The following is a 26,751-nucleotide window of genomic DNA, read 5'->3' on the forward strand; positions in this document are numbered from 1 at the left end:
CTTACAAGATGCTCATTTGTGTTGTTGCAGTTACTTCTCCATCTTGAGTCTGATGATTCTGCTCAAGTAGCCTATGTAAGAAGAAGAAGAAACCAACATATATGCGATAATAAGTTATTAAGGAAAATTTGGAATAGATAATGCTATTCAGAATTTGGCCAATAGATTTGGTTAGTAGACCTCTTTAAAATTTGTTGACCGGTCTTCGTTTTGCAGGCAACTATTGAGATTGATTTTCAGTCCAAGACAATGTACCTTGAGGATATGACTCTTTGTCTCCAACTATGGTATATCATCTTCCTTTTTTGTTTCTTGCACAAGTATTTTAGAGTAGTGAACTCATAGATGAGGGTCCTCCAATGTTTCTTTGATTCCAAATTGTTTGTATGTTCCAGAATTGAATCTTAAGAGTTTCTGATTGCATTTCTCTCTTATGCAATCCCAGTCAATCTGTTACCATTTCAGAACGTTTTGAGCAGCTTCAGGATCACTGCTGATTCTCCACATGTAGGTATTATCTTCTCTTCCCCTTGCTAAAGTTTTGAGATTCCAGTTGTTCACTCATGTCTAGCTGCTACCTAATATCTACTTTCCGTTTCAAACCTAATTGCCGTTGTTCTTTCTATCAAGAGCTGAAGAAATTCTCCACTCAAGCAAGTCATATAGGCGTATAGCAGCTGCTGCAAATGAAGCTCTTAAAAGATTCAGAGGCATCTACTCCAATAATCATTTCAGGAAGATTGGTAATTGTCTATGTCTTCTCTTATTACGAATGATACATATCAAATGTGATCTGCCTATGAATTAATTATCTTAGGATGATAACAAAAAACTTATACGAATACCCGGGCGTAGCCCGGGAAAAGTCCCTAGTTCTATTAAAACCTACCTATTAAGTAATTCTATGTAAGTTCTTTTGACTACAAAACTGTCTATATAAATAATGAAATATTATATTCTTTACATCTTTGACCAAAAAAAATATATTTTGTTTCTATGTTATGCATGCCTGTGTTGTTATATATAATATGAAAATAATGAAAACTACTTAGAAAATAAATCTGGAAACACTAAGAAAATACGACTAACACCATGAAGACTTTAATCGCGTTCGTCTTTACTATCTTCTTCATCATATCTTGTGCTAACTGTATTACTAAAATTCCTAGTACTTCAGGTAATAGTATATTTTTATACCCTTAGTTAATTATAGAAATGACAACTAATATACGTACTGGTAAAAAAATGTTATAAAATAAAGCAGGATACAGACTATTATCGATACCCAGAACCGTGTAATCATAAAGGAGAAGAAGGCTGCATGGAGATCTGTGGTATTTGGGGTTATTCTCAGGGTCACTGTAGGCCTAAAAACATATGTTGTTGTGTATAGTTAATATAAACTTAAGATGAAACCATACAAACTTATTGGTATCTACTATAGATATTTTATACGTTATAAATATACATATACAAAATTTCTATAAAGGTTAATTTGCAATTGGATTAATGCCGAATAACACCAAACCTGACATCACCCAAAAAGTAACCACACATATATTTCAACCATCGGGGGGGGGGGGGTGGGGGCAAACCTACTCATAATCAAAGACCTCTTATATGCATACATGAAAGGCAATCAAAGATTGAATTCATCTCTCCTTAGTTACACTCTGTGCAATGAGATCAGACTCTCTATTGGCTAATTTTTCTTCATTCACTACTCTTCAACATTTCAAGCATGCCAGTTCTTTCATATCTCTATAATCTGGAACTTAAACGAAGGATATCTCATGGGACGAGTTAAAAGACCAACATGACAATGATCATTAACAGAAAAAATCACCCTATTTACGTTATGACTAATGAGGATTTGGTTCATCCTACACGGGCATCCTGCCTTTCTATATTATATAGACTTGTCTGTAATTATTGAGAGCGAAGATACTATACATAGCGTTACTATTCCACCAAAAAGTTTTCTTTTAGTTCAAAATGATCATAATCAAAGACCTCTTATATGCATACATGAAAACCAATCAAAGATTGAATTCATCTCTCCTTTGTTACGCTCTGTGCAATGAGATCAGACTCTCTATTGGCTGATTTTTCTTCATTCACTACTCTTCAACATTTCAAGCATGCCAGTTCTTTCATATCTCTATAATCTGGAACTTAAACAAAGGATATCTCATGGGACGAGTTAAAAGACCAACATGACATTGATCATTAACAGAAAAAATCACCCTATTTAAGTTATGACTAATGAGGATTTGGTTCATCCTACACGGGCATCCTGCCTTTCTATATTATATTGACTTGTCTGTAATTATTGAGAGCGAAGATATTATACATAGCGTTACTATTCCACCAAAAAGTTTTCTTTTAGTTCAAAATGATCAATATGTGGAAACAGAACAAGTGATTGCCGAGATTCGTGAGGGAACATCCACTTTTCATTTTAAAGAGAGGGTTAGAAAATATATTTATTCTGACTCCGAGGGCGAAATGCATTGGAGTACTGATGTATCCCATGCACCCGAATTTACATATAGTAATGTCCATCTTTTACCAAAAACAAGTCATTTATGGATATTTTCAGGAGGTTCTTGTGGATCTAGGCTAATTCTTTTTTCGATCCACAAAGATCAAGATCAAATGAACATACCCTTTCTTTCCGTCGAAAGAAAATCTATTTCTAGCCTCTCAGTGAATAATGATCAAGTGAGCCAAAAAAATTTCAGTTCAGATTTTTCAGATAAAACAAAATATGGGATTCCCAATTATTCAAAATTGAATGGAATCGTAGGTACTAGTCATTATAATTTCATATATTCTACTATTTTTCATGAGAATTCGGATTTATTAGCAAAATGACGAAGAAAAAGATTTCTCATTCCATTCCAATCGATTCAAGAGCAAGCGAAAGCCACATTCAGGTATCTCGATTGAAATACCCATAAATGGTATTTTCCGTAGAAACAGTATTTTTACTTTTTTTGATGATCCTAGATACAGAAGAAAGAGTTCTGGAATTCTTAAATATGGAACTCTAAAGGTGGACTCAATCGTCCAAAAAGAGGATATGATTGAGTATCGAGGAGTCCAAAAATTTAAGACAAAATACGAAATGAAAGTAGATCGTTTTTTTATTCATTCCTGAGGAAGTGCATATTTTACCCGAATCCTCCGCCATAATGGTACAGAACTATAGTATCATTGGAGTCGATACACGAATCACTTTAAATATAAGAAGCCAAGTCGGCGGGTTGATCCAAGTGGAGAGAAAAAAAGGATTGAACTCAAAATATTTTCGGGGGATATCCATTTTCCGGACAAGACAGATAAGATATCCCGACATAGTGGCTTCATGATACCACGAGGAAGGAAAAAAAACAAACTCTAAAGAATCCAAAAAATTAAAAAATTGAATTTATGCCCAACGAATCACGCCAACCAAGAAAAAGTTTTTTTTTTTGGTGCGGCCCGTAGCCACCTATGAGATAACGGACAGTATAAATTTAGCAACACTCTTCCCACAAGATCTCTTTCGGAAAAAAGATAATATTCAACTTCGAGTTTTCAACTATATGCTTTATGGAAATGGTAAACCAACTCGAGGAATTTCTGACACAAGTATTCAATTGGTTCGCACTTGTTTATTCTTGAATTGGGACCAAGACAACAAAATTTCTTCCCTCGAGGAGGTCCACGCTTTCGTTGTTGAAGTAAGTACAAAGGGTTTGATTCGAGATTTCATAAGAATTGGCTTAGTAAAATCCCATATTTCGTATATAAGAAAAAGGAATAATCAGCCGGATTCGGGATTGATCTCTGCAGATTCCGTGAATCCTTTTTATTCGCTTTCTCCCAAGGCTGGCATTCTTCAACAATCGCTTAGACAAAATCACGGAACTATTCGTATGTTCTTAAATAGAAATAAGGAATCCCAATCTTTGTTAATTTTATCATCCTCTAATTGTTATAGAATCGGTCCATTTAATCATGTAAAATATCACAATGTTATAAACCAATCAATAAAAAAACCTCTAATTACAATTCAAAATTCGTCGGGCCCCTTAGGAACAGTTATTCAAATTCGAATTTTTATTCATTTTTACCTTTACTAACTTATAATCAGATCTCTGTAATTAAATATTTGCAACTTGATAACTTCAAATATATTTTTCAAATAATTCACTCTTATTTAATAGATGAAAACGGAAGAATTTTTAATTCATGCAACAAAGAACTGTAGTAGAAAGCTCGTCTACCTATGCATCAAGAATGTTTTGTCATAATCTCTTAGAACCCATGCAATCCCATTTGATTGCAAAGACTTATCCCAATCCGCTCCAATGTTACGTTTGAACCCATTTGCGGGTGGCGGATTCCATTTCTTAATTATATAATTAAATTTCTTGACTTGTCTCCTCATTCTCTTTCTCTTTGTCAACTGAGCCATGAACCAATTCAGTTTCCTCTGTTGCTTTCTGCATAATCACATTGAAACAAATCACATTCATGTTTTTTCATAGGAACCAAATGATCCATGGATACAATCTTTTCGTTTCTATCATTGTAAATTTTCTTCTTTCGAAGCTGCAAGAAATAATAAAAGTCGGAAAAGGATGTTGAGTTAAAACCATCTTGAGGTGGAGTTAAAACTATCTTGAGGTCCATGTCCACACTTTTTTTTTATAAATGTTAATATATATATGTGAAAAATGATGTTAAAAGGTAGAGAATTATATATATATATAATTTATCGTAAAAATTATATTTGTTTTACATATCTTAAACTTTTAGATAAAAAAAATACATAAGGTAGAGCAATAGAAACAATAATAACATAAAATATAAAATAACTAAAAAACTTCTTTCCCTTTATAAATCCAAAGAGAAAATATATTTTTTTAGTGACTATTGGCTATTGTTTTCATGTCCGTATCTCATTTTCTCTCCTAAAACATCTCTCCTCAAGAAAGCTTCTTTCCCTTTATAAATCCAATAGCCACTAAAAAATTCATCTTCCTATACACCTACCATAATTACTCCCATAACTAAACTAAAGTACCTAGCCACAAACCAAACTATCTAATAACTACACACTTTCTTAACCAAACAAAATTATCCATTGGCAAACACATATGGCATTTTTGTCCACAATGGATCTCATTTTCAGGAATAGTGTTCCTCCGACACACTGTGACTGATTGTGTAAAGAAACATGAAAAATTAACTTATTGCGTATTGCGTTGCGTAAAGAAACATTACCCTAAAAAAAAAAAAAAAAAAGAAACATTACCTTTTATGATACATTAAATTTTTTGTTTGTTAGTGGATTTTGAGATGGCTATGAACATGAATCGCCAGAGACGATTGACAAGGAAAAAAACGTGGGTTTCGTTGGGACACAAAACCTAACATGGATCTCAAATGGGCCATAAACAAAGAAGATGTAAAGTGTCAAAATAGAGACATGTGATTGGTTGATTATTTTTACTGATGTGGATAGCTTCAGCATTGAGCATATTGCCCTTGTAGTACTGGTAGAAATTTTAACGTTATTGTAACACGAGCTTCATTTATCTTTTTCTTATGTTCTTTTATAGATGAAGATCATCAAAGGTACACTAATCATTTACAACAAGTTGCATATAAAGAAGCAATCAAATAATGATGACTTGAGATTATTTGAGCTTGTTCATGGTGTATTGTTAGGATTGATGTAGATTGCAATTCCTAATGTTTAAATATCCAAAAGAACATGTCCACGCGAACATATACGCATGAACCTATCCACCCAATCCACTTTTTCCTTAATCTTACATTTGAGACATAGGTACTTTTTTTTTTTCAAATGTAAGATTAAGGAAAAAGTGGATTGGGTGGATAGGTTCATGCGTATATGTTCGCGTGGACATGTTCTTTTGGATATTTAAACATTAGGAATTGCAATCTACATCAATCCTAACAATACACCATGAACAAGCTCAAATAATCTCAAGTCATCATTGAAGAGAGACATGGGTTTCGTGGACAAAGTTTCAAATCTTACAAAGTTTGTGGATGATGTTTCATATATCAATATTTGTGGATGGGTTTTCGTAGGACAAGCTTCTCATATTCCTAATCATGCATCTTACCATTGTTCTTCTAATATGTAAAGACATATATAATATATGAAAAAGTTTATTTTTTGTTTTTTTATTTTGATATCCATATATGTATTCTTTGATATTTTATATAATTTTAATATGTTAATTTATTAGTTATTTTTATGGACATTGAAAGTGTGGATATTCGTTTTGTTGATAGGATGATTGTTGCTAGGGCTAGAGTGCATAATTGAAAGTTTGGGGTGAAATCAACAGGATCTATAAGAAAATTAAAGAATTTTGGGGTCAAATTGCAGATATCTGAAGCTTAAAGGACCATATGTGTAAAAATAAGGAACTTGAACATTGTTGCTCGACCTTTCCCTATGCAACTGAATTGACGACGAATACGGCAGCCAAAACGATCTTGAGCTCGAAGCGACGGTTGAATGAACTGACGGTTGCGAGGCTAAATCCGGTGTGAAGAAGCATACACATGTGAGAGTAGAGAACGGAGACAGAGGAGCCGACTTGGACGGTGCTTGATGGTGGCTTGGAGCTTTGATTGGGGCTGCTTCACAGCAGTGAATAGGATGACGACCTGAGTTGAAAACAATGGGGGAGCACAAGAAGACACGATGGGGGAGCACGAGCAGACGACGACAATGTCAGTAATAGGCTTGTGGTGGTGCTTGTGCCACTTAGATGATTAATTGGCTTTGTAAGATGACGAGGACGAACGGTGGTCCATGCTGTGGTGATCTGATTGTGGTTCGCCATGAGATTTTGGACATTGGGGTTGGGGTGGTGGTGAGATTTGATCGGGCGAACGGAGGTGAGATTTGATTGGACGAACGGTGGCGCTTGCGGTGGTGATATTGATCGGACGAATGAGGGAAAATAGAAGAGAAAACCAAAAAAAGGACTGTAAGGAGAAAAAGGCAATGGCGATTTTTGTTGACGATAAATTGAGTTTGAGTTATGAGAGAGTTTGAGCACGTTTTTAATTTGAGGAGAAACTAGAGTTGAGAGAGAGATTAGCTTTAGAGAGTTAAGTTTTAGAGGACATAAATGACAAAGAACATAATAAAAAAGCATGCCTTAACTGGAAAGTGACTCCACGTGTAATTATAAACATAAATAGTAATTCTACTTATAATTTTCTCGATATTATATGAGCCCATATATAGTATATTAATTTAGGAGGTTATTGACAAACGAATTCTCATCAACTTTGGAAATTTTGAGATTATATTGTTATTGGTTCATTGATTTTAACAATCTTTGTAAAATTCTTTATTATTAGTTTGAGAATTTTTAAAATGTATTAAATCTCTTGTTATTCAATTTTTTTAGTTGTTATTGATTCTTTAATTATAACTAAATCTAGTGTTATTTGGAGATGAATCCTCTCCATTTTTTACTCATAAGACATAATTTTCAAAATATCATGCGTATACATGAGATTTATAAAATCTATGTGATAGAAAAATCTTGAATACAAAATAATCATTTTTTGCCAAATATCTTGTGCCCCTTCAACCCAAATTGTACGTCCAAAATTATAATCATTACATTTTATATAATTAACTTTTTAATGTATAATTATATTTTATTGTTTATCATTAAATAAATAATAAAAAACTATATAGTTTTCGAATCATACGTATTTGAATTCAAACTTTATATAATTTTTCAAATTTTGTTGTCAATTTGTTTTTCACATTTTCAAATTTTTCGGAACATTTTTGCCATTTTTTCCTAGAAAGTTTATTTTGAAATTTGAATTCTTTTTGAAACTATTTTTAAAAGATTTAGTTTAAATTTTAAGTATTATTTGTTTATTTTAAAAATCCTAAACGATATATTTTAAATTTCTCAACAATATATTTAATTTACAAAATGAATTATAAAAATAAGTAATATAAATTCATGATGTAGAAATCTAGAAAAGCTATGATCAAATTTTGTAAGTCAATATGTATATATTTTCCTAATCCACATAAATTTGAAAATCTATTAAAATTTATAAACTCTATACAAATTTATCTCCCAATAACCTCCTCCCCCCTAGTTACCAGATGTTGCAAAAATCTGAGGTATGAGTAAAAATGGACATTTTTATTAGTAGCAATCTTCTTGATTTGTTTTCATGGCTCTCTTTATTGATGAATCATATTGATAGATAAACAAATTTTAGTACCAATTCTCTTGATGAACTAACTGCCAAAAAAATAAAAAAAATCTTATTGCAAGGCCATTATTTGATAAAGAAAATAATAGCCAAAAAAATAAGATGAGCGCTGATATGAATACTAGCGAGAACAATGAATGAGAACAAAAAGTAAAAATAACTCTAAAAAGTAAAAAACTCTAAAAGTTGACGATCGACCGATAAGTCTCATCAGCTCTCCAATTCACTGGAATAACAGCCTGAGCGACAATTACTTTATCAGTTTCACCGGAAGTAAGTCTAATGTTGAACGGGCCTATCAGAGCGCTGCCGGAGTTTAACTTCCACACGGCGGACCTCATTTCTTGCATGGGGATAAAACTTCCACCGGCCGGTTGAATCTCAACGGAGGCCAAATCTCCGTCGCCATTTTCGTACTCCACAACAAATGCAATGTAGTATGGATTTGCCCCGGCGTCAATATGGAGAGCTATCGTAGACCAACGATATGAACTCTCTCTATATGAACACGGAACACTGAAACACAATAAAGAAAAAAATAAAATATACAAATTTTAGCAAAAAAATAATAATAATCAAATATAAGTTGTATGTTTTTATCCTTATAAAACTGAAATAAGCTTCTTTTTGTTTTTGTAATTTGCTTAGTGAAACACTGGTGAAACAAACAACAACATCATTACGTTTGTACGTACCGTCTATAAACAACACGTAGAACACCAGCAGCTCGAAGTTGATCGGCTTGGCCATGTCTGGCTAAGGCACCAATGGCTTTTCCACTAAGGTCAAAGTGGGCTGGTTCAGAGGCGCAAGGACCACCTGGACACTCGTCTGTTATCGTCACCCTTATTGGTCTCATCGAACACGCTGGATTCTCCAAGCACACAACCTAATAAGAACACACAAACCTGTTTTTACATATTTACAAATATTTGTACCACTATGACATTCAGACTTGCATGTATGCTAAGTGATTCCTTTAAAACCGAATCTAGTCTGAGTCTGATTTACGAACCAAAATAAAATACATATAAAGAAACAGATAAATTGAAAAGGTCATCACTTTATTGAATATATCTAATCTATTAAAAGAAAATTACAAATTAAAAAAATATAAACTATAAAATTATTATGCTTATAAATGTTATTAAATAATTATTTAACACAGGTAAAATTTTAAAATACATATTATCACTTAGACAAAATAAATATTTATTTACAAAAATAAAAGCAAACATCCACAAGGTCGTGGTTTAAATGTACACAAATTTAAACTCATTTATATTTTCTTATCAATTACATCAAATTTATATTATATTTTATTTTCTTACAAATTTAAATATTAATTTGTATATTTTCCAACTTTGATAGCAATTTAACAATCATTTTATTTTCTTAAAAATATTATAGCTAATGATTCATTTATAAATAGCATGCTAATTCACAATTGTCTATTTTCGTACTTTTTATTTAAAAAAATTGTTCGCTATATATCTAAGAGGGATCTTATTATATAAATGTTAGATTTTTTTTATATAATACCTAATATTAGTGATACATTTTAGGTTAAAATGCTATAATATAAAATTAAGTACAAATATAATATTTACACTTACAAATATGACTACATTAACAAATATATCATTAAATACAAACACAAATTAAATATTCCCGCAGTCGCGCGGATCATGGTATAGTTTATTTTAATACATAGATCTTTATGTTAAAAGATTATTAAGATCAATACCAACCTACCTGGTAACATGTTCCGCATCCTTTTCCATTGTTGAACAGGGAAGGACCTCCAGCTGAAACCATCGCGTACAACGGTGGATTGGCAACTGCAAAACCATATCCACAAGCTCCTCCTATCCGAAAGTAAAGTAACATAATCAAATTATTCAAAAAAGAAAAATAAGTTACATATATATATATATATACTGTTAAAGTATATAAAGAATATATAGTAATACGTACCGGTGCTACCGGCGACGCCAGCTTCACCGTACCAAGTAACACCGGCGTAGCCCCAGCCACTGTCATCTATTGTGACATTTTGGCTATAACAAAACTTGAGGGAGACTGCGAAAAGAGCTATGATGGCAAAATATCTATGTGATGGTGATGCCATTGACGATCAACTCTGTTTGGTTTAAACGATTCTATAATGGTAAAGTTATATAAGTGAAGTTTGGGAATGTTTCCATAACATATTATTCGATGTTTTAGGAATATGTATATTTGCAGTATATTTGTGAATCTTGATATCTATGGAAATTAGTTAATATACCAATTATAAGGAATCCATTTTGAAATGAAGAACGCAAAAAGTAACGGTATGAGAGAAATGCATTTAAGAAATAAAAAATGTAAAATATTACTCGTTCCGTTCATTAACGATAATTTTTTAAGAGAATGAACACAATTAACCGGAACCAAAAAACTCAACTGTACCTAATCGGAGAAAGAAACTAAAACCGAACCGAATTTCTTAAATATCCTATCGGATCTTATATTTCTGGAACCAAAAATACAAAAAACAAAATAAAGCCTAACCGAAAATAACCATTTGGTATGTTTTATATATAACCATTTCATATGAACCAAATTTCTTAAATATCTGATCGGATCTTAAATTTCTGGAACCAAAAATAGAAAAAATAAACTAAAGCCTAACCGAAAATAACCATTTGGTATGTTTTATATATAACCATTTCATATGAATGAAAATACTTGGTGGTAACGGGTTTTCTAATTTCGTCAGAAAATTGTTAGAAAGTTTTCACAAATACCCAAAAAAAATTAACTGCCATAAATCCGTTTAAAATTTCTTACGATTTGATTTTTCTAACAATCTATGGATTTAATACGTCCGAATGGTTCTCGGTAAGTAGTAGCATATTTCTGTGGAATATAAGTTGACTGAATATATCTTATATAATAAAGAAGAGTTTTCTCTCACCCCCTTGTGCCACGTCACTATTAGAGCATAAGGCAAAATCCGCCACCTGTCCTCTCTTTTACGTAAGGTAAACAAGCTTTCTTTTTATTTGGGCTATTTGTGTTTGTTTATTTTGCGGGCTTGATCTCATATGAGTTAATAATTTATAACAATTGGTCCATACGGACCATACCTAGCTCACAGAAAAATTGGCATCATCCAGCTGTAGCCTGACTTTTCCCATTCTCCTTCTTCGGAAATTCAGACGACTCTGCAACTCTTCTTTTTTTTTTTTTTTTTAACTCTTCTTTCTTTGTAGTTAAGTCATTATTATTCTATTAAATTCTCTTTTTAACTCTTTTGACCTGGTAAGATGTTTACGTTCCGTCCCCCTATGTTTTCTCCTTATATAAATCTCTTTTCTGTATCATCGCTTCACGTACATTCTACAGAGTACAGACGTCCATACAACCACATCAGGCGATGGCGATGAAATCGAAAAAATCCACCACAACAATGGACTCGGTCTCAAGAGCGCATCAGCTTCTGAAGAAAGGTTTTAATTGGTGGCAGGTGTGTATGTTCATTTACTCAAAAAGATTCCTCATTCAAATCATATCCATATCTTTTTTCGCTGTTGGTTTTTGAATTCTGTTTGTTTTTTGGGCAGTAATGAAACTGAAATGTGAAACGTTGCCGCCTAGAAGATACAAGATCTGACGTAGGAGCTTAACCAGCAAGATATTAGCGAACTAGACGCCCTTGGGCTTGAACAAAACAAAACAAATAAATCTTTGTGAGTTCTTAAATTTTGGTATTTTCCTCTTGCAGCTACAATTAACTTCTCCATCAGTCTCTTTCAGGGCGTCTAACCCATCTCCTGCAGCTGCATAGGTAGTCTCGCATGTGCACCTTCCTATGTCTACGAAGACGACGCTGGGAGGAAGGAATCTAAGACAGACGCTTTGATGCAGATCCATACTATGTATGTTCCCAAAGCTGCACTTTGTCCTATTACGGCCAACATCATACCACAGAGGAGAAACTGGTGTTGCTTTACATTCTCTCTGCTTATATTCTTGAATAATTAATAAGAGAAACTGGATATTTTATGTGTTATTGTTCTATGTTATCAGAAAATATAGAAGTGTAGTGGTAAGAAGAACATGCTATGCTTATGTGTTATTCTTCTTATTCAATGTAGTTTAACGAATTTTGGAATGTTTGATCTTGTCAGCCAGTTTCTTATATGCAACTTGAAAGGAGCATTCACGAAATAGCTGCCACCTCGGATCAGGTTAAGTTTTTTTCTTTTAATCTGTCTTTTAACCACTCTTCTCCTGGTGAAAATTGTATATGAATGTAGTTTTACAACAGCACTCAATACCCTTGTCAATTTGTTGTCCTTAAAGCTTGATCAACTATCTCAAATGATTTAAGAAAACTTCGTCAAACTCTAATGCGGAACTGCATCAGTGCTGATCAAAAGTTTGCTGAAGAGGCAATGAAGCAGAATAATTGTTTCCTATTTCTGAGATTTATTGCCTTGAATCTCTACCTTAATAGCTCTTCGTAAGTTCGTTATCTAATTAACTTCTAAATTAGACTCCATATGACTTCATTTAGTTATATAAGATTTTAATTGATTGATGATATCAATTTTTGAAATTTTCTTTTGATTATTAGATTCTTTCTATGTTCTTATTGAAATTTGACCCATCACAAAAGTCTAAATAATAGTAAAAAGGTCCATTTTGCATACACCACATAGAGTCTAATAACAAAGTTATGTGTTATTAATTTTGTCTACGTTTAATTCTCTTTAACAAAAGAATAGTCTTCGCTTAATTTATGTCTTAGGTGAGGTGATCTATGGAGAAGTGATAAATCCAATGGAAGCTCATAGTTCTTGGAACTTTGGAAGAACAAAAAGGAATCTCATTCCTTGGAGATTCCTTGGAAACGTAGTGGTTTGATGAAAAACAGCTGGTGTTTAATCAAGTGAGTTCTGTTGTGGTGAAGGCAATCAAATCATTGACACTGGTTTTGGTCATCTCTGCAGTGATATAATCTCAATCGATACTATCAACCACCATTTCAAATGTTCAGACGCGACCATTGCCACTGCTTCAGAGACCATGTGAAGTTAGTTCAAATAACAGCCACCATTAACCCAATACTTACGGAGTTGTTCATGTTTGGCAGCTACCAACAGCTTATTAGTATAGATTTACTTGCACTATGACTTTTTCTAAAAAACAATTGATATGGTTGTTGTCGTTATTTTCGTTATCGTCATTATATGAAGATATGGGTTTTACCTTTTACTTAATCACGCTAGCTATTTGAGAATTTCTTCTCTACTTGAACCATATGAAATATTAAACCAGGAAAATCACAATGTCAGATTATAAGCCTCCCCTATATTAAAGGTCACCGTGACAATGTTAATTGCTGTAATTTCTTCAACCTCTGTACCGTAGGTTCTTCAACAATGTTAGTATGGTGTCTTCTTTGGTATTTTCGCTTCATTTCGAATTTTCTGATACTTCTTAGTCTACAAGATATTTGCTTATCACCAATATTAATTGTTTTCTTGGGTGTTCACTTGGTTGTAAGCAAATGTAGAACAATTCTTGACTTGATAAAGAAGTGAAGAATGAGCCTTCTGATCTCATCACCTTAACTTTTCGTAAATTAGTCAAACCTTAACCCGCTAGAATGCTACTTACATTTAGAGATTCTAATCAAAGTTTTGATGAATGATTTAGCGAGAACATAAATTACGACTTATGTTTGCTATATCCACAAGTTGTGGAAGAAATGCATGATTCATTTTAAAGGGCAACAGACATGATTTTCAAAAATAATTAAACAATTCCTCAACCCATTACCAGCCAAAGCAAAGGAAAATATGGCTTTTAGGATGCAACTAAGGAAATGTAAGCGCAGAGGCACAAAAAAGTAATATATTATTATCAACAACACACATATGATATAACATTATACAACTGTTACATATACGAATTATCATAGTCTATATCGACAGAAATGTTGATGGCTTTAACTTTTAAGAAAAAAAAATTCATAACTAAAACTAAAACACGAATATAAACATATGGTGCAAACATGCCAACCTTGGTTTCTGGCTTAACTAGAGATGAGACTCTGCAACCAGACCAGACCACCGAAAGAGATGTAGGAGTAAGTGTGGTTTTACGATTAATTTTTTTTATATTTGTTATTTTAATTTAAAGTAAAATTTCAAAACAATTTATAAAATTAAAATATAAAAATAGTTTTAGTATAAACTCACCCAGCCCGTAGGGCGGGCTAACCACTAGTTAATTAATATTTTTAAGATCAGATATAAGATTTGATTGAATAACAGATTTTTTTTTTTGTACAAGAAAATGTACACATAACAGAAACGAGCACGCGTAAACGATCATTTTGAAAAGAAAAAAACTTTTACCGTTTCTTCTTATTGACATAATATTTTAACATTTTGAGTTGGAGGCTTATATAGGCTTTTAACGAGGAAATAAAGTAAATCACTACAAATGCTAGGTTTATCTAATCTATTAAAAGGGGAGTATATTTTGTACTTAACCCTAACTTTTTCACAAAAATTACCTTCTCATGCCACTGATATTAAACACAAAGTTTTGCATTTAAATTAAACCGGACACACACGATTGGTCCAATAAATTAGATCTACAACACCATCACAAACCACTTAATCTTCGGTAGCTACATTAACTTCTGTATAATGAATAAAACAGAACATTTAGCATTATTAATAAAACACAACGTGTAAACTTATTATATGCTGCTTGTGAAACTTCTTTCGTTCCTCTTCCTGTACATCACATTCCATTGTTATAACATCTCCGGTTTCCTCAGGAGAACCAAAACGAGCATATTAGATAGATTCAATTCGATGTACTTGATTAAGAAATTTTGAAATTTTTTTCTTTTGATTATAATTTATTTCATGATTTATATATATTAAAAACTTATACATCAAAACAATTCACTCCCCTTAACACCCAAGTAAGGTTGGTTTAGTTTAGTTTTGTGGTATGATTTTGGCGGGTGAAGAAGGTTTTGCTCATATATGAACATAGGAATTGTTCAAAATTCAAACTAATCATTTATTAATTTCCTAGAATACATGACCTTCCAAAATCTATTCCTACATTTAAGCAAATCTTCTTAACAATCTCAATATCAAATCAAAACAAATCGTATAAATGGTTTTGTTCAAAATTCAATGTAATCATTTATTTTTTTCCTAAAATATATTCCTATATTTAAGCAAATCTTCTTAACAATCACAATATTAGATCATTAACATAGATAGCTAAATATTTTTTTTTTGGTTTATATTCTTGCAAATCTAGTTAAAATCGAATCATTTAAAGCGTATATTCCTTTCAATAAATTAACTTTCTAACAACCTAATCAAATTGGGAAAAAATCGACTTGAATATTCCACATATATAATCCTAAATAATCACAACTAACAAAATCTTTAATAATTATATGGCGTGTATACCTAATTGTTACCCTTTCTTAAATACCTATATATAACTTTCCCCCAATAACGTTAAAACCATAGCACTCAAAGCATCTCTTCTTAAAATGTCTACAATGGGGTGATTGGTTGAGCCTGTAGGAGCTGTGCACAGTTTTTTTAATTTCTACATCCATTTTTTAAAGCAATCATGTTTTTATTTTAAAAAATGAATCTAAAGCCAAAACATTATAAAAAGAAATATGTTAGCTTTAAAAAACACTTTTTCTAGAGATTTTATACAGTGCTCTGAAAAGTTTCTACAACAAAATAAATTAAAACTAGAGCTAAAAATCTAGAGCTTAAATCTTAGAGCAAAAAACAGAAAGCCACAGCCTCTACCAATCACCCCCAATAACTACTTTTCATCCTCTCACAAAACTGCGGCCTTTTAAGAATCATTGGCGAGTGCAAGTCAAGTGTTTGCATTCTTGGAGGTGGACAACATCTTTTGGAGATACGTTTGAAATGGTTTTAGCAGACCAGTGGGTAATTAAATTCTTCTGTTTGTTTGAAAGTTATAACATGTTCATGTTTTAATATTCTGAACGAATATTACAACTGTTTTATTGTTAGGGAAACAAAATCCAGGACTCTTGCAAAAGAACACACATGTATCGTTTTCAAGGTTTCTACTTCAGGATTAAACGGGGCACAGCCTCTGTCTATCCGATCGAATTTTCTTCGTATTCCATACCTTAGATGATGTTTAAGAAAATCACAACACAGAATCCAGATTTGATAAAACCAAATCTAAAATAAACAAACTGAACCTAAATCGAGAATCCCAAACCTTGATGCCAACATCTGCAGTAGTAATCAATGGATCTGTCCTCACTCATCCTTCCAGTGGAAACTTCCTAATCTATCTTCACCCGTTTAAAAGATCGCGACAGAAACAAGAACGGACGGACGGCACCGACAAAAAGAGATGAAAGAGAAACATTTTTTTCTGTTGGAATGAAAAAAGTCGTCAAAGGCAAAATTATTTCTGTTTGTTTCGCGAAAAAAAACAATATCGGCTTCGAGATTGGGCCAAGGTCAAGATATTTTTGTTCAATATGATGTAGCATTTTTAAAATGATTACAAACTGGCCAATTAAATATATCATATTGGGCTTGCAAAATTTAATTACCAGAATCATGTAGTTTTTGGTTTTTTTGGTATCTTTTCATTGGTTTAGATTATTACTGTTTAAAAACTCTATAATTATTACTTTAATATATACTTTAAATCACAAAGGTTATAGTATAATTTTATAAAACATACACAATTGGCAAACTTAATACTCAAATATTTTGACTAAATAATGTTCATGTTACTAATAAAAAAGAAAAGTTGTTCCAAAAAATCTATACATCATCGTAATTTCTATGTGGACACTAAACATGGTGAACAAAATACATCACTCTCAAAACCTATAACTATGAAACTGTAACATTAATTTTTAACATATAATCATTTAGAACATACACCTGCGCGGGCGCGCGGGTCCAAAATCTAGTTGAGGGTTAAGAATTAAGACTTACAAGGATAAGACATACGCTTTGCGCATGGTGAGTTTATTTGTATATATTATCGATAATTTTTTTATATATTTGATCATTTTATTTATACATATACAATATTTTTTGTTTTTATTATATAATTTCTTTTCGATGGAACCGGATCAATTTTTATTAAAAATTGTGAAACTAAACTATAATTAATATATCATGGGTTGATTGGAATGTACGTTAAACAAATTATAACACAAAAATATTATTTTGTTCCACCGAAGACATTTTTGAAAAAATGAACAATACAGTTTTCACAATTAAATTATTTTGACCTGTATTTTCCATATGGTTTTGAAATGTTTCAGATCAACCATTGAATTGATACATGTCATTTTAATACTTTTAGTCGTATGCTTAAGAAAAACTTACAGTTTTGTAATTTAAAATCGTTTTAAAAAAATTTAAAATATAACATATAAAAAAAAATCTAACATATAAAAAAATAACATATAAGGTTTCTTCATTATTGTAATTTAAAATCATTTTAAGAAATTTAAAATATAAAGTTTTCTCATTTTTGTAATTAAAAGTCATTTTAAAAAATTCAAAATATACATATAAGAAAAAATCTAATTTTTTTATTATATGGTTAATCTGATTGTTTATTTTTTTAATAATATAAAATTAAACAAAAATGAAGAAGGACGCAAAAATTATTATCAAATCTTTATTATTCATAGTCATTAATTGTCATATATATGTTAATCATATTAGATAATTCCATAGTTTTTATTTAAGGAAAAAATACACACTTGTTATCTTTTGAGTTAATATAATCTTCCCTAGTAATTGGATTTGGACCAACATTTTTTTCAATTGATTCTTAAGCTGTCACGCAAGCTAAATTGTCATCCTAATTAAATGACACCTAATCAGGGTTTCTTTTTAATTAGTACAAACTTAAGGTTATAACTTTTTAAATGATTCTCAATTAATATATAGGAGATTCTTGGGTTCACCCCCTAAGATTCACCAACCAATAGGATTGTGTTATTTCATATTCGATATCTTTTAAAAAAAGAAACAAAATATTGTCAAATTATATTATGTTTTTAAAAATAAAAGGTAAAAATAAATAAATAAAAAATAGTAGTAATTACAAAAAAAAATATTTTTAACGTCGTCAGCAAAATAATAAACCCTAAATCCTAATCCCCAAACCCTAAATCCTAAACCCCAAACCCTTGGGTAAACCCTAAACCCTTGGATAAATCCAAAACTCTAAATCAAAATCACTAAACACTAAAACACTCAAGGGTTTAGGTTTTAGGGTTTTAGTGTTTAGTGTTTTTTATATAGAGTTTAGGATTTATCCAAGGGTTTAGGGTTTACCCAAGAGTTTAGGGTTTAGTGTTTAGGGATTAGGATTTAGGATTTAGTGTTTTGCTGACGACGTTAAAAATATTTTTTTAAATTCTTTTTTCTGTAACTACTATTTTTTTTTTACTTTTTTATTTTAAAAACATAATATAACTTGACAATATTTTGTTTCTTTTTTTAAAAGATATCAAATTTGAAATAATGAAATTCTATTAGGAGGTCTCGGGATACGTAGAATAAAGGACGTCTCTGCGGTGTTTGATTTGAAATTGATATGGCGTCTATTTAACAACTCAGACTCTCTTTGGGTTCAATGGATGAAGCAAACTATACTACAAGGAGATTCCTTCTGGGATGCTAGGGTAGGGGCAGTAGGCTCATGGGTTTGGAAGAAGCTGCTCCAGCTGAGACCATTAGCCAAACAGTTTCTGTGTATGGAAGTCCGAGATGGTAAATCTGTTGGATTTTGGACTGATATATGGCTTCCTATAGGGCGAAGTAATTGGTGAGCGTGGAACTCAGAAGCTTGGCATTGTACGCAACACAAAGATTGCTGATGTTTTAGCAGAAGATCAATGGAGATTTCGGAACTCAAGAGATAGCAGTATAGAGAAAGTGCTTGCGCAGGTAAAGGCAAACCCGCTAACATTGACGCCAAACGCAGATGATGTTGTGAAATGGAAGCGAGGAGATGTAGCGTATGTGTCGGAATTCTCAGCATACAACACTTGGAACATAGTTCACACCCAAAATATTAAGGTACCCTGGGCGAAGTTGATTTGGTTCAAACAAGGTGTGCCACGGTTTGCCTTTGTAACTTGGCTAGCTGTTAAGGATAGGCTCTCTACTGGATCTAGAATGAGAGCTTGGGGGTTAGAACAGGGATGCTTGTTCTGTGGAGAGCCAGAGGAATCAAGAGACTACCTGTTTTTTGCTTGTCCATACACCTATGGCTTATGGTTGCAGATTATTGGCTCCTTACTCCGACCGACGACATCACCAGACTAGGCTGAGATTCTGGGTCGCATTCTTCACTCAGCACATGATAGGCTCACTTCTATTCTCCTGAAGCTAGCATTACAAGTCACTGTCTATTACATATGGCGCAAACGTAACGAGAGACGACACATAGCGGAGTCAACCAGCACACCAGCTTGCAAAGTTGATAGAGAAGACTATTAAGCAGAGGATTATGTCCACTCGATACTACGAGAAGAGAGGACGTACGGGACTGATGCAGTGATGGTTTGAGGCCCATATGGGGTAAAGATAGTTGTTAAGGACAAAGATTTTGGATTTCTAGATTCATTTTGTAAATAACTATTTTTTTTCTATGATGATCAAAAAATTTAACATTTCATAAAAAAAAAAAAAAAATTCTATTGGGAGTGAACCCAAAATAACTCAAGAATTAAAGACCAATGAACACAGAGGCTTTACATGTAAAAGCATTTTTTTTTTTGTATAAATCAACGCCTTATTTGATGCTTACATTTGTAAGTCAGACTCCTCGTCCAATGTCACTTGTTGTGTAAGAAACTATAACATATGGAAAATAGAATATATAGTAGTTTCATAATGTGATGGGTTGGTCTCCTTCAAGCTCCGATATAACAATCAACGAGTCTGTCAATTCGAGGGAGAGAGCTTCTGTCTTTGGAACCGGATTGATTACCTGCAACAACAACAAAACGAAGTATGTATATTAATTATAATAAAACTTTGGAGAAAGAGGTTAATATAGTGTCTGTACCAGAGCAATAAAACAGTCGCACCTTTTTACCGCCTTTTATGTAGCCTATAGCTACTTCTCTCCTTAGCCAAGCCCGCTCTGTAAGCTCGGTGAATGAAGGGTTCTCGCCCTTTTTCATGTACAGCTCAATGTCCTGCGTCTCTCAAGCAAACCCAAGATTTTCAGACCACAATGCAAAGATTTGAGCGAAAGAGAGTGTTATGTGTTTGACCTTGACGTATATCTCATCACCCTCTGCGTTTAGAATGTCCTTCCACACCTCGTTTAGTTCGCTGTTTTCAGCAACTGGTTGTAAAGAAACAAGTACTAAGTTATTGCTGTTGTCAAAAAAGAAGAAAAAGAAAAAGACAGAAGTGCAACCTTGTGCTGTTACAAGGCTCATCACTTCCTCTGCTGCTATAAATGTTAGGGACGGCTTAATTCCAGTTATCTACATGGTTTTGCATTACGTTTCAGTAACATAACCTGCGGATAAGAGAGATCACAAGAGAAAAAGAAGACTTCCAATACCTGCTTGCCAAGTTTTGAGTCAACGATCTCAGCAGCTAGATTTTGTACCTAGAGACCCAACAAATATTAAGATGGAATTTCAGTAACTCAATGTAGTAGGCTGCGAAGAAAAGTCAGTACGATACCTTAACTCCAAGCTTGTTACAGATGCTTTCAGCGAGTAGAAGAGAGTAAGCGGATTGTTTGTCTGCTCTAGATGGATCTACAGGACATCAAATCATTTATCATTATTTCCAAAAGATGAAGAACCAATGGTAAATGCTTACCTCCAAGAAGCCAGTCTCGATCCGATATTACAAGGATGGTCAGAGGAACATTTTTGCCTTTCCTGTATTTACTTTGCATATGTATTATAGTTTCTTTTAGTGTCTCATAGTTCATAGGATTCCCAACCTGTAGAAGATTTAAAAAAGACATCAACAATCAAATAGCTTTGAAGCTTCATTCCACTGGAAAAAATGAAATCTACCCGATGTGAAACTTTGATGTTCTTGATTTTCCTTGAACCTATACCATCACCCACCCTACTTCTTTCCTCTAATGGTACATCCGACAATATCTCCTGTGTGTAAAAAAAGATAATTATCAGTAACAGCCGAATAGAGATAATGATTATATGGGCATACCAGTGAACTGCCTGGACCAAGATAATTATCAAACTCCTCAACCATATGTACAACATCTCCGCGCCAACCAAGTAAGAGTATAGATTCCTTGGGACCTCTGACTGAATCTGATCCCTTTGATAAGGACTTACGAGGCCGCATTATAATCTTCGCTAGACGTGATCGTTTTTTCTCAAACACTTGCTTCCGAGTAACATGCTGATCCACTGTAATGTCCTCAGTTTTTATGTCTGTAAGTTGCTTCTTTTTCCAATTGAGAGGTGCTATAAACAATACTTTGTCGGTTTCCATGAGCTTTTCGTCATCACTAGGGTGGAAGTTTACTTTCCCATCTCGTAACAGGCCACATACCACAACCTGAAAAGAATGAAACCAATTACAAAGACTAAACGGTAAATAATGCGAAAACAGATGCTGACAAGAGAGTCAATCCTACCTCTTGGAACCCCAGTCTTAACTGTCTATACCTCATTCCAGCTAGATTGGGGAAGCTGTTAAGATTAAATACATTTTCTGCAATGAGTAGACTTGGTATTATTAGTCTTGAATACAAAAACATGAAACAAATTTTTCACATGAAAGCAGACCATACTCGAGTAATTTAGAAGGTGCCTGTAGATCTTTATAAGGTTCTTCTGACGTGAGCATTGAACAAACAATTTGGACGTAACATTTTCAACCGGCTCCACTTTCAGTCCCGAAATGGATTTGAGAAGATCATATGTACTTGGGCTTGATACCTGCATTCATTTTGCAGAAGATCAGCACTGTAAAGTACAAAACGGAAAACCATTACTGCACACAGTCTTAGTTACCTAATTTACCTCTACAATGGTTGGGATGGATTCCATCTTTGGTATAGGTTGAAGGGCCAATACAGAAAGAAACGCGTCTGTATCAACTTCGTACCTGAAACAATTTTTAACTTAATTGGTTCCTCTTTCACAAAGTACTGAGATTCCAATTTTTTAACATTCCAGCTTTCTGACAAGTGAACAGGGTTCCTCTTTGTTCTTCTCACTGAGAACCAAAGTGCTTAACGAAGAACAAAGTACAAACCGGACATATTAACCGTAATGAGGAGTAACCATGAGTTAATTCAAGATAACTCTCAACCCCAAACTAACTAACACGAACGAGCTACCACACTGCACACTTTTACTTACTCAGCAGATGCCTTTTCCGAACTTCTCAGTTTCCACTTCACAAATACTTTGAGAAACTTAAAATTTTGCTTACCGATCACCTTTGGTTGGTAGTATGATAATGGCACGCGCCATACTTGCGGCAGCCCTCTCAAATGATTTCGTCATGTTAAGACTACAACTGCACTGGTAGAAGCACGAAATCAGCGCTATAGCAGCCTTTTGTCCGCCTAATCAGAAGCGTGTCAACCACCTTACCTCTTTGTAAGGATGTCAATGTGACTAAAATCTCTAGAGTACGTATCAGCTATCTTGTCCATCTGCTTCCTTGGAGCATCAGACATAAGCAGAAGTCTCTGCCTCCTTAAAAGCATGTAACAAGAAAATTATCAGCCAAGTCAACATAAGCGGGGAAATAAACTGTAATATATATATATATAGAGAGAAAGATCAAATTACCTAGCTGAGGCCGTGCCTAAGCGGACAGCATGCTCATGATAACTGTTCAGTTGCTTTAGTATGAACGGCAGATGACTGTTTATTCCACAAATTATGATATGATCAGCTTCCAGGACTTGCATCTGAGCCCCTTCTCTAAGTTTTTGCATATTACTCTGCCAAGACAAAGCGATCAGGAACTTTTACCATTTAAATTATTTCCTCAACAGTAGTGTTTATGTCAAGAACTTACACGAAATTGTTCTGTCATTGTGCTTAAAAGCCGAGAATAAAACAATATTCCCCAAATGGCTAGGACAAATCCAATGACTCTTTCAATGCGTGTCTTTTGCTGCAGTTTTCAGCAACCACAAAAAAAAAAAAAGATTTAGTTGCAAGATCTCCATAGAATTATCAAGAGCCTTGTAAGTTTTAATTGATGTAGAACCATATTTTTGAATCGGTAAAGAAGCAAATCATGACCTTGAGATGAGTAGAAGAGGAAATGAGGCATGCCCAGGCCTCCCAAAAACATTCTTCTAAGGGTTGATTGTCTTTCCTTCACAACAAGAAGGCAAATAGTGGTAATTGAGTTTTATCTTCCATTTATAGGTTCAGAAAAAGATCATATAATCACACTAAGACGTGGAGATGATGGATATGTAAGTTAAATAGAGCCATGTTACCTGAACTGGGAAAATAGGAATCCCCCGATTATAACAAACGATATGCATGCTAACAGGAGCGCCACAAGGAATCTAGAATAGCCACGAAAAGTGATTAGAAAGGATGTCATAGTTACAAAGAAAGGATGTAAACACAGTGACGCTAGCAATAATAGTAAGAAGGAATCTGATAGTACATCTGAGAAGGTGAAGCAAATTCTCACTTAGGAGATCCCTAACCCCAAACCCATTTCCACAATACTTGAAGACGAAAGAGTAGACATGAATCTACATTATTCGCCTTAAATTTTAGAAAACTATCCCAGCTATTCTGCCACTTTCAGTATCAACCATCCAAAACCTATAGTTTCTTCTGTAGTTAGTGACATTTGCACTTACAAACACCAAGGATGATATTTGAATGATTTCAGAGAAACAGAAGAAAAGCGAGAATATAGGGAGGGTTTAGGGCATACGTTCCAATGTTCTTCTCAAGCTGAATATTGAAGAGGTAAATAAACCTTGAAGTACTCCATTTAATATCACGTAAAGAAGGAATTGACAAGTCCAAGTTGAGAGGTGTAGGCTTATTTAGAGAGTTGGATGCACAGGCAAAAGGCAAGGTAGCCACCACCGAGTTCTGAATGAGACCAGGAAGCATCTTTTGCATTTTTCTGAACAGCGCATACAGTGGGACGCATCCTATCACAGCTTTATACGGAAGAAGGCTCTGCAAGATATAAATGCATCCTTCAAACCAAGAACAGGTGAGCGGACCAATAACAAAAAGATTAAGACATTGACATTTTTTTTTATATGGTTTAGTTTCACTCACACCTTATGTAACTTGGAACAGAAATCATTCAGGTTGACATTAGAAGGCTCTCTGTCTCCTGTTCTTTGAGAGTTGACTTTGAAGGTCCCTATAGGATAGAGAGACAATAAAGTCAACTGTTGAAAATGAAAGATCCCTCTGATATTGTTTCAAGAAGCTCACCTCGGAATCTGAAAGACTCAGTCCCACCTGAAGGTAGAGAGTGTAAACTCAATCTCCTGCAAAATGATTTAAAAAAAATAAAAAACTTTTTTTTTTCAGAATGAGCTTTGATTGAACAACACCCTTCACTGTTGAACTGTTTAACTTAAACCAAGATTTCAATTCGAACCTAAAACCCTAAACCCAGATTTAGAAATTCCAATTAAACTACAAATAAAGAACAGTAAACGTAGCTTCTTAACCGGAAGAAGAAGAAGAAGAAGAAAATCTCAATAATCCAAATGAAAACACTCGACAATCACAGACTGTATATAATCAATCATCTTATGAATAAGTCACCACCATGGAAGCAACTGTTTTCAGAAATTCGAAAGATACAGACCTTTTAAGAGAAGAGAATCGATTCCGTCTAGAAGCTTGAGAAGGTAGAATCAATGGCTTCCAGCTTAACAACTGAACAGCCACCATTCTTCTTCTTCTTCTTCTTCTTCTTCTCTTTCGATCTCATTGTTTCTCGGCCTTTTATGTGTATATACATGTGACAACAGAAACCTGTTTTTTTTTTTAATAATAATTTGTATTTATTTAATGGGACCATCTCTTCGTTTAACCTATTAGTTAGTTATAAAAGTCTCATTATAGACTCACCGCTGCCTCAATTTTTTTAGGGAAAATTTACGAAAGGGAAATTGAGTTGTATAAGGCAATAATAATGCATAATTAGGTTGATAGACGATTATCTTTATTTTTCTATACATCGATACAATTTTATGTAATATTGTTGTTTTGTCCCTAATTCTAACCGGTGAAACCTATTGAAAAGAAAATTAAAAATTCTTAATTTTTAATTCTGGAGAGTAACTTGTGGCTCTATTAGCATCACATTATTTCTTTTAATTTTTTTGGTAACTTTTGAAAAAGTGAAAGGTTGTCGTCGACGGTTTTCTCACATTCTTCCAACTCACCAATTTTTTTCTCCACAGTCGCCACAATCGGCCTCCTCTGCGTTTCTTCGACTCCTAGAAGTGCGTTGCAAAAGGGAAATCGTTTGCGCTTGTGAAATTGGTTGCGAGAAGAGTTCGTAAGTGTGATCGGCGTGAACGACCACCAGCGCCTCATCTCTTTCATATCGACAATTACGTTGAGATATTTTGTAATATTGTAAGTTCTCTGTTTTGTGCCATAGATTCTATTATTTCAATGATATTTCTCCTATTAGGAATTGATTCGGCCCCAATCTATTCTAAGTTGATAAATCTAACCCATAGTTTCTGTTGCATACTCGATCTGGTAAGATGAGGTAAACGAATTGATTTAGGGTTGAACTTTTCTCGGTTCGTCGTACTCATATGTTGTTTACTGCAAAGGGGGATAGTGATTATGAAATGAAAAGTTCCTTTTGCGATAAAACAAGTTTAGTTCTCTGTGAAATGGAAAATCTTATGGAACATGTGCTATTTGAAATGGAAAATCTTAGTTTTATAGACTGGTTACGTGTCATTCCATTCTTCGGCTATTTATGAAGAATCGTATCAGAACTAATATACTATTCGCTTTACATTCCATGTGAGCATATGTTCTGTTCGATACATACATTCTATATTATATCAGATGGTACAATTTTAATTGCATACATTACTTCTTTACTCGCATAGGCTATTTAGGATTGACACAACTAAACATTAAACTTAAGCAAGAAGTAATTCATATACTAGTAGCCTTTTTCATATGCTACCATTTCCTTCTAACTTGTAAACTAACGTGTGTCTTCATTTTCATTTTGTTCTCCAGGTTTGTTATGGATGAGTTGGAAGGGTAATAATATTTCTATATTATTTTATGAAATGAAATAGACTGTCTTTCTTTCAAATTTGGCTCTTCTCTTATTTGCTATGTTTACTAATATATAATGTACTATTTAG

The 26,751-nt window shown here is 33.4% G+C and overlaps 3 protein-coding genes and 1 long non-coding RNA gene across 5 annotated transcripts; 2 read left to right on the forward strand and 2 right to left on the reverse strand.

Moving 5' to 3' along the window:
- Nucleotides 1-6,358: 6,358 nt before the first annotated feature.
- LOC106380069 (expansin-B4-like) lies at nucleotides 6,359-10,442 on the reverse strand. Its single transcript, XM_013819890.2, has 4 exons — nucleotides 10,273-10,442; nucleotides 10,051-10,163; nucleotides 8,991-9,184; nucleotides 6,359-8,811 (listed from the first exon to the last, which is right to left on the reverse strand). The coding sequence occupies exons 1-4, from the start codon at nucleotides 10,424-10,426 to the stop codon at nucleotides 8,475-8,477; spliced, it is 798 nt and encodes a 265-aa protein (XP_013675344.1). The 5' UTR covers nucleotides 10,427-10,442; the 3' UTR covers nucleotides 6,359-8,474.
- Nucleotides 10,443-11,569: 1,127 nt separating this feature from the next.
- LOC106379567 lies at nucleotides 11,570-17,348 on the forward strand. Its single transcript, XR_002655570.2, has 4 exons — nucleotides 11,570-11,809; nucleotides 11,907-12,032; nucleotides 12,090-12,808; nucleotides 13,097-17,348. It is a non-coding gene; the product is annotated as an uncharacterized LOC106379567 (long non-coding RNA).
- Nucleotides 17,349-19,074: 1,726 nt separating this feature from the next.
- LOC111203183 lies at nucleotides 19,075-19,764 on the forward strand. Its single transcript, XM_022696680.1, has 3 exons — nucleotides 19,075-19,119; nucleotides 19,188-19,567; nucleotides 19,662-19,764. The coding sequence occupies exons 1-3, from the start codon at nucleotides 19,075-19,077 to the stop codon at nucleotides 19,762-19,764; spliced, it is 528 nt and encodes a 175-aa protein (XP_022552401.1).
- Nucleotides 19,765-20,130: 366 nt separating this feature from the next.
- LOC106381575 (putative ion channel POLLUX-like 2) lies at nucleotides 20,131-25,403 on the reverse strand. 2 transcript variants are annotated; one of them, XM_013821489.3, is made up of 22 exons: nucleotides 25,212-25,403; nucleotides 24,830-24,885; nucleotides 24,670-24,755; nucleotides 24,309-24,562; nucleotides 23,854-23,925; nucleotides 23,651-23,726; nucleotides 23,421-23,519; nucleotides 23,189-23,343; nucleotides 22,988-23,092; nucleotides 22,824-22,910; nucleotides 22,409-22,493; nucleotides 22,177-22,324; nucleotides 22,021-22,097; nucleotides 21,585-21,941; nucleotides 21,428-21,520; nucleotides 21,225-21,351; nucleotides 21,084-21,160; nucleotides 20,959-21,006; nucleotides 20,809-20,878; nucleotides 20,660-20,733; nucleotides 20,471-20,581; nucleotides 20,131-20,370 (listed from the first exon to the last, which is right to left on the reverse strand). In XM_013821489.3, exons 1-22 carry the CDS (start codon nucleotides 25,295-25,297, stop codon nucleotides 20,269-20,271), a joined length of 2,445 nt encoding a protein of 814 aa, XP_013676943.1. In that variant the 5' UTR covers nucleotides 25,298-25,403; the 3' UTR covers nucleotides 20,131-20,268. The 2 variants fall into 2 exon arrangements, with proteins under 2 accessions (XP_013676943.1, XP_022552672.1); XM_022696951.2 differs by lacking the exon at nucleotides 25,212-25,403 and having other exon boundaries at nucleotides 24,668-24,755.
- Nucleotides 25,404-26,751: the final 1,348 nt, after the last annotated feature.

The sequence above is a fragment of the Brassica napus genome, chromosome C2, assembly GCF_020379485.1.
Source record: "Brassica napus cultivar Da-Ae chromosome C2, Da-Ae, whole genome shotgun sequence".
Classification (NCBI taxonomy): Eukaryota; Viridiplantae; Streptophyta; class Magnoliopsida; order Brassicales; family Brassicaceae; genus Brassica; species Brassica napus.